Raw genomic sequence first — 7783 nt, forward strand, 5'->3', positions numbered from 1 at the left:
GGTCATGTGATCACCACTCGTTTGGCTGTAGTCGGTCGGTTGCAGTGCATCCAGTATGATCAGTGTTATGGTGATAGCAGTTACACATCATTACTATGGTAACAGAGCAAAAAAGTCTATTACATCATCACTGGGAGCAGAGCATAAGAGGGAGGAGGAGGAGTTACTGAGAACTTAAGGATCTTGGGACTTGTAGTTTCCAGTGGCGGCCATCTTGGTGATAACTCCACCTACTTTAGAGAGACCATAATTTTTTGTGAATCATAAAATCAAACTATTTAAGCTCCATTTTGTGACTAATGACATTGTTATATTCATTTATTTATAACATCATGGGTTTTTGCATCAGACGTTCATATTCCCGGAATACCCATTTAATAGAAGTTGTTTTACATATGTTGAGGGATGTAGTTTCTATAGTGGGGTAATTTATGGGGTTTTACTATTATTTAGGCCTTTCAAAGTCACTTGAAAGCAGAGTTGTCCCTCAAAATGTGAGTTTCGTCAATTTTCATGAAAATGAGAAAAAAAACGCACCTAACATCCTAGAAAAATGTGAGGACGTGAAAATATCATCTCAATATATAAATGTTAATTTTTAAGCTTTTTGGGTAGTTTTACAGGCAGTCCCCGGGTTACGTACAAGATAGGGTCTGGAGGTTTGTTCTTAAGTTGAATTTGTATGCAAGTCGAAACTGTATATTTTATAATTGCAGACTCAGACAAAAAAAAAAAATTTGGCCCCAGTGAAAACTGGAGTTTAAACATTTTTTTCTGTAATGGGACCAAGGACTATCAATAAAGCTTCATTACAGACACCTTACAGCTGATTATTGCAATCTGGGACTAAAGTAAAGCATCCAGAGAGCTTCACCAGAGGTCACAGTGGGGAGAGGGGTCTGTCTGTAACTAGGGGTCATCTGTAAGTCAGGTGTCTTTAGTAGGGGACCGGCTGTACTTTCTGGAAAGCAGAACATTTCAAACTTTGAAAATGAAGAGTTTTTATAAGCTTCTACCAAATTTTCATTTTTTTTTTCAGAACGAAACACAAAACTTATCACTTAAATTTTACAACTAACATGAAGTACAATGTGTCACGAGATAACAATCACAAAATCACCTGGATAAGTTCATGCGTTCCAAAGCTATAACCAAATATCGTGACACGACAGATTCGAAAGTCGAGCCTGGTCATTAAGCTGAAAACTAGTGTCGGTGATAAGGGGTTAATACATTAAACTTCCATTAATCCTCTATTCTTAACTTTTTTTTTTAATGGAGGAAAAAAAAACGGTGGTGTGAAATAGTGAAGCCTCCACATACAAGAAGTGATGGTGCTGCACAGCGCCACTAAATACGAGGGCAGAGCAGTTTCTACATCCCGAGCAAATGTCAGAACGTGTTGTAATGTGCAGTACCAATAAAGTTATTGTAAAAAAAAAAAAAAAAAAAAGAAAGCCGTGTCCCTTTGTAAGAAGTCTCGTCAGACCGCACAAAGTGAACACGATCTCCTCACTATGGAGGCGCTTCACTGCCCGAGCACAATGTTAGCGGCTAACACGGATCTGTGACTGTACAGCGGAGAAACCGCAAAGCAATCTTTACCCAGCAATCTGGTGTGTGCCGCCATGTTACGGCAGCCACCTGACGCGTTTCCTGCGCTGACGTCATGACGTCACTGTTTCACGTTGACTATATAAGCCGCCTCTGCCCTGGTTTCCGCCTTTTCCCGGTCTCTTTAGAGCCGACAGACTCAATCCCCCTCCATCCTCGTCCGGTGGAGCGTCCCCAAACAAACTGCGATCATGACTGAGCAGATGACCCTTCGGGGGACCCTTAAGGGGCATAATGGTTGGGTTACCCAAATTGCGACCACCCCACAGTTCCCGGACATGATCCTCAGCTCTTCCCGGGGTGAGATACATGTGTATACGCAGCGCTCCTATTAAAATATGGCCGTCGTGTGATGTGTGTAGACGTGTATGTGGTGTGTGGCGGGGGCTGTGCACTGCGCTGTGCGTCCCGGGCCTGTGTGTAGTCGGCGCTGTGCACGTTGTCCGGCGCTGTGTAGTCGCTGGTGTATGCTGGGCCTCTGTGTATATACTGGGCTGTGGAGGAGTCACTGACAGCTCCGGAGTCCCGACACTGCTCCATTATCTAGCATGGGTCCTGTGTACATGAGCTGCAGGCACAATCTGTCAGACAGCAGGGGTGTTATGTGCTCAATACTAAGTATTATGATTGGAGAGTCTAAAAGTTAGTCTGCACCTCATCCACCTGATGTAACTGCTTGAACCCACAATGACCCATGTAGGTGTCCCCTGTTGCCCCCATTTTAATGGTAATGATGGTCCTGCATGCACTGGCCCCCAGCTCCCCTCTGATGGAGTCTTGTAGTCTGCTTCTTCCCACAATGTTGAAGCAAACAGCAACTTGTATTGTGTTCAGGACCTCCAGATTGTTTCTGTTAGATTTAGGTTTAGTTTCTAGGATGCCATGTTGGTTTCATAGGAAGTATTTTATGTAGTTGTAAGCTAAGCAGTTTCCTGGGTCTCATACTGGATTTCTGTTAAGGGTTGATGTTTATGGCTTTAGTAATATGTTCCAGTAACCATAGTGCTGCCATATTTGCATTGTGAATGTGCGAAGTATCATCCTGCGCATCCTATATAGGTCAGTATGTTGTATATTCCTATATTAACCTGCTTCTCTATATTCTAGACAAGACCGTCATCATGTGGAAGCTGACCCGTGACGAGACCAACTATGGTGTCCCTCAGCGCGCCCTGCGTGGTCACTCCCACTTTGTCAGTGACGTTGTCATCTCCTCCGATGGGCAGTTTGCTCTGTCAGGTTCTTGGGATGGGACTCTGAGGCTGTGGGATCTTACAACGTAAGTTGCCAGGGTTGGGGAAACGTATAGGAAAGAGGGGTACTTGGGCATGGACACTTATGTGGTTGTCTTTTTCAGTGGCACAACCACAAGGAGATTTGTGGGTCACACCAAGGATGTCCTCAGCGTGGCCTTCTCAGCTGACAACCGTCAGATTGTGTCAGGATCTCGAGACAAGACCATCAAGCTGTGGAACACTCTGGGAGTGTGCAAGTACACAGTGCAGGTAAGGAAGCCGTCACCTCCCTCCATATTGTAATGACTGGTCCTAATGATTAGAATCACAATGCTGATTGTTTCCTATGGGAACAGTGTCAAGTGTGCTGACAATCCTGCAATTATGATGGGACTAGAGAAGTTGCTTTATGGGGTTTAAGTTTATCTGGAGTTTTGGCTTACATCACATTTCTATTTCTCCAGGAAGAATCTCACACTGAATGGGTTTCTTGTGTCCGTTTCTCACCAAACAGCAGCAATCCCATCATTGTGTCCTGCGGATGGGACAAGTTGGTAAAGGTGAGTAATTGGGGGGGTTGTTTTAAAGACAAATACTGTAGATCTTTAGTGGTCTGGAGTTTATAAGTAACCTCTAGAGGCTGCTGCAGTTCCTGGGCATTGTACATCTTGGTCCTAGCATCTGTAGTGAGTTGATTGTGATCATGGGTCATCCTCTATATAGTGGGAGTGTTACTGTGGAGTTCTAACACAATCTGTGTTTCAGGTTTGGAATCTGGCCAACTGCAAGCTGAAGACCAACCACATTGGCCACACCGGCTACCTGAACACCGTCACCGTGTCTCCTGATGGGTCTCTGTGCGCCTCTGGAGGCAAGGTAAGAATAAGTCCTAATGTGGTTGCTTGGCAGTGCTGAAAACTGACTGGTGTTCAGGTTCTGTTTGACGGTCACTATCTGCATATTCATATTTTTGTAGTATTATTGAATACTTGTAGGATGGTTTGGTGATGTGTTGAACTAGTTCAGTTTTCTTTCATTTTTGTATTGCTGCTGCAGACGATAGTGTTTGTACCTATTGCTACTGTCATATTTCACATACATTGCATTTTGCCTTCAGATTGATCATGTCTCCTGGACATGGGAAAGCATTTGTAGGCACCATAAGTGGCTTAATTCAGGGTTTGGTTAATTTTAAGAATTTTGAATTTGTCCTGTACCATTTCTGTATTTTTGTTGCACATTGTGAAGACCGAAGCTGGTTGTTCACATTGTATGAGAATATAACTTTTTGTTAGTGGTTTGTTGATCCAAGGAGTTTTCGGGAAGGAATTTTTCCATGCTTTCGGCCAATTGGCATCAGCATTGCAAGGTTTTTGTTTATTTTCATCTGGACCACTGCAATATTGGATGGATTGATGTCTTTTCTTCTAACTTTTTTTATTAGACTTATTATGAACCCCCATTTTCAGTCTAAGAAATGGTGACTGTCTCAGCTGTACTTTCTTGGTTAGACATCTTGCAGGGATCGGGACTCCCAGCATCATTGTCGTTCATGTTGAGCCTAAATGTAGTATTACTATTCACTGGAAAAGATTACAATGCAGGGAAGCAGTGGCTGTTTCAAAGAGGACTATTATTCTGTCTGGATCCATACATAGAGTTCTGTTATGGAAAATGGTCATGTGGACTGTATCCTAGGATAATAAAGCACTTTTTTTTTAACACAATGGTACATAGATGTGGAGGTGTATTGCTGCTTTCCTCCTGTAATTGACTTGGCGCATCCTGCAGTTTGTTACGTTAAACAGGAAATTTGTTGTTTCCTAATAAATTTTTGTTAATGATTATATAAGCAACATGGAGCACTTTATACCTCATTTCCTATCATTACACATCTCTTTTCCGGGTTCCAGGATGGACAAGCCATGTTGTGGGATCTGAATGAGGGGAAACACTTGTACACCTTGGACAGTGGAGACGTTATCAATGCCCTTTGCTTCAGTCCCAACCGCTACTGGCTGTGCGCTGCCACAGGGCCAAGCATCAAGATCTGGGTATGTTCCTTAAACTTTCCTATACGGTCTGTACTTTTTTTTTCTGGTAGCTGCCTTTATTAACTTTGGTACCACCATTACTTAACATAAGATGCATTTCCTGCTAAAACATTAAGTTGTATGTATTGGTGGTAACAGATGTATTAAGAGGGAGCTGCTTTACTTGCTGTGACGATTTCTTATGCCAACTGAAGCTCATTGCTGAAAATCAGAGGCTGTTACTGAGCAATGCAGAAATGTAATGACTGTTATTACTACTGTATATTTGTGGCTAACATGTTTGTGCTTTTGTAGGATTTGGAGGGCAAGATCATTGTAGATGAACTGAAGCAGGAGGTGATCAGTACAAGCAGCAAAGCTGAGCCCCCACAGTGTACTTCTCTGGCCTGGTCAGCAGATGGACAGGTATGTTCAGAAAATACATTCATCATTGGAAAACCATGTAGTGATGCAGCCTTTGTATTATGCCAACAGATGTCCTGCTAATTATTACTGGGGAAGGAAATTGCTTCTCACAAATTCTGTTCCTCCTTGGGCCTGCTACACCTGGTCCCCATTGACACAAGAAATTTATTCCTGCTCACAATTTTTCTGCAGCAGTGGCTTATTTTTCCATTGCGTATATATTCTTAGTTGTTACTTACTACATGTGGAGAAATTATTGGTCTGGTAACCCAGGGACTCTAACAGGAGTGTGGTGATCTTGGTTTTCCCTTTAAATATGGGAAATGTTAAGGTTTAAAAACAAAAAAAAAAACTTGCCTGTAGATATGGACCCAAAATATCCCCTTACAGCAGGTCATTTAGCTGGCTCTAGAAATAGAGGTACAATAACAGCACTTGCCAATGTCTATCCCACCCATCCTGTCTATACATTAAATGCATTAAGACTGTTAGTTTGTTTTCTGCTTTGACGTTAATGTAATTTTCTTGTTACTTCCACAGACCCTCTTTGCTGGATACACAGACAACTTGATCAGAGTCTGGCAAGTGACCATTGGAACACGTTAATGTTGTTTCTGGAAACCGGAAAATGGAGACATTTCAGTTGTAATGTTACCATCTGATGCTGCTTGTGCAGTATGGAGTCGTCTATTACAATACCAGCCTGTGACTCTAATAAACACAATTGCTATAAAACCTAAACCTGCGTTATTACATTATGTTCTAGCAAATTTGTAATCTAGCAATACTGAAGTACAAGGTAATATGGTATAGTATATTGCTATATAGGAGATGCCTTACATTATGGTCATTGGAGTCCAGTCTATTCTGATGGTTAGAATGATGGCTGGTCATCTGAGCAGTGCTCCTGGCTGTATACAAAGTTTTGGTTGTAAATGCATATGTTGTAAACCCCCCACCCCCTTGTGGTCATAAAATGGTGCATAACCTGCCTATGTGAGACTTTGCACAAGATATTGCTAATCCTAATTTTGTGCAAAAAATAATTACACCAATTGCATGAAGTGGCACTTGAATCTGAAACTTTTGATATGTTCCTCTCACTCCAGTACTCTTAAGTTACTAGCTACAATTTCTCTATACTCTGTCCTTTCCTTGCTATGGTGTAAAACCATTTGGATCTGCCTAGGATCTTGGTGCCGGTGACACATTGGCTAATGTATGATTAGAAGCTTGGTGGGATGCACATGGTGTATTTTAGGTTGGAGCGATCCTTGTGATGTTTGGATATAAATGTAAATCCGCCTCAATCTCTTGGAAACTCGTGAAGATTCCTGTTTAAAGGACACCTGTCATCAGGTCTGTGTCACTATTTCTGTCACCACTACCTGTTGGAGCAGCTCACAAGGATCCCATACCAGCCTTTATCTAGTTATTTCATACATTAATCATTGCAAAATCATCTATTTTTTATGTAAATGAGGCTGGTCACATGGTCAGAGGCAGTGATGTCACCGCTGTTCCCTCTGTCCTCCCCCTGCTCATGTCTATGTGTAATGTATAGTAAAGCATGGCTAGTGTGTGTGCTTTATCTGCTGACATGCTGCATCCTCCTAATACACATGAGACAGACTTCAGCTACACAAGTACCTGACATGTTCTGCTATAACATAGCTGCCTGGAGCTGTTGCATCTCTCCTATACACACACAGGCAGCAGGGGGCGCCAGGAAGCACATGGAGGAGCCATTACACCATTATTCCTCACATCATTATACAGGCTGTCAGTCAAGCACTGGGGGTGTGGCTGTGCCTCCCACTCATGAATAAGCTGGACAGCTTGAATATGCTAATGACTCATAGGACATTTCACAGGTCATTTGCATACAGCTTTAGGACCTCATTGCTTAGGTTTACAGGCATGTAGAGGGACAATGAAGGGATAGAGGCAATGCTCTCTAATGGCAGTTTTATGTAAATATATTTAGTTTAAGGGGGTTATTTTGCATGACGGGTTCTCTTTAATGGTGGTGTCTGGAGGATGAAAAATATTGGCTGCTTTAGTCTGCGCCACATCTGATTTATGGTTTGTGCTTAAATTAATAGAGCTTGGGGCCAGTTCCCATCTGCATTCTGGTTTCCATTTTGAAAGAATGGATTGTAATTTAAATGGATGTCGGGACAAATCCATTAATGCCAAACTAGTTTATGGCTATCTTTTTAGTGTAAGTTTTCCATTATTATGTAGCCTTCATCTTTTTTTCTTTCTCTGCTTTGGCCACCAGAGGTCCCAATGAAACCTGATTGTAAACTCAGAGCATGCCCCATATGTAAAAGCAATGGAACAAACTGATACAAATAAGAACAGTCTGTTTTACTTGCATGTAAAAATGGAGTCTTGCATTACTGAAGAAAATTATTTTTTTTTTTTTTTTTTAAATGCTTAATGGAAGATATAAGAATGGATACTAATAGA

At 41.9% G+C, this 7783-nt stretch overlaps 1 protein-coding gene across 1 annotated transcript; it reads left to right on the forward strand.

Moving 5' to 3' along the window:
* Positions 1-1714: 1714 nt before the first annotated feature.
* Positions 1715-6049, forward strand: RACK1 (receptor for activated C kinase 1). The gene is made up of 8 exons (XM_072115706.1): positions 1715-1914; positions 2722-2893; positions 2972-3119; positions 3314-3409; positions 3615-3725; positions 4763-4903; positions 5198-5308; positions 5849-6049. Exons 1-8 carry the CDS (start codon positions 1806-1808, stop codon positions 5912-5914), a joined length of 954 nt encoding a protein of 317 aa, XP_071971807.1. The 5' UTR covers positions 1715-1805; the 3' UTR covers positions 5915-6049.
* Positions 6050-7783: the final 1734 nt, after the last annotated feature.

Source organism: Engystomops pustulosus, chromosome 7, assembly GCF_040894005.1.
Source record: "Engystomops pustulosus chromosome 7, aEngPut4.maternal, whole genome shotgun sequence".
NCBI classification, from domain to species: domain Eukaryota; kingdom Metazoa; phylum Chordata; class Amphibia; order Anura; family Leptodactylidae; genus Engystomops; species Engystomops pustulosus.

Coding starts and splice junctions, on each gene's coding strand:
- RACK1 (XM_072115706.1), top strand. CDS start 1,806: ATGACTGAGCAGATGACCCTTCGGGGGACCCTTAAGGGGCATAATGGT. Junction 2,894..2,971: donor AGGCTGTGGGATCTTACAAC/GTAAGTTGCCAG, acceptor TGTCTTTTTCAG/TGGCACAACCACAAGGAGAT. Junction 5,309..5,848: donor CCTGGTCAGCAGATGGACAG/GTATGTTCAGAA, acceptor TTACTTCCACAG/ACCCTCTTTGCTGGATACAC.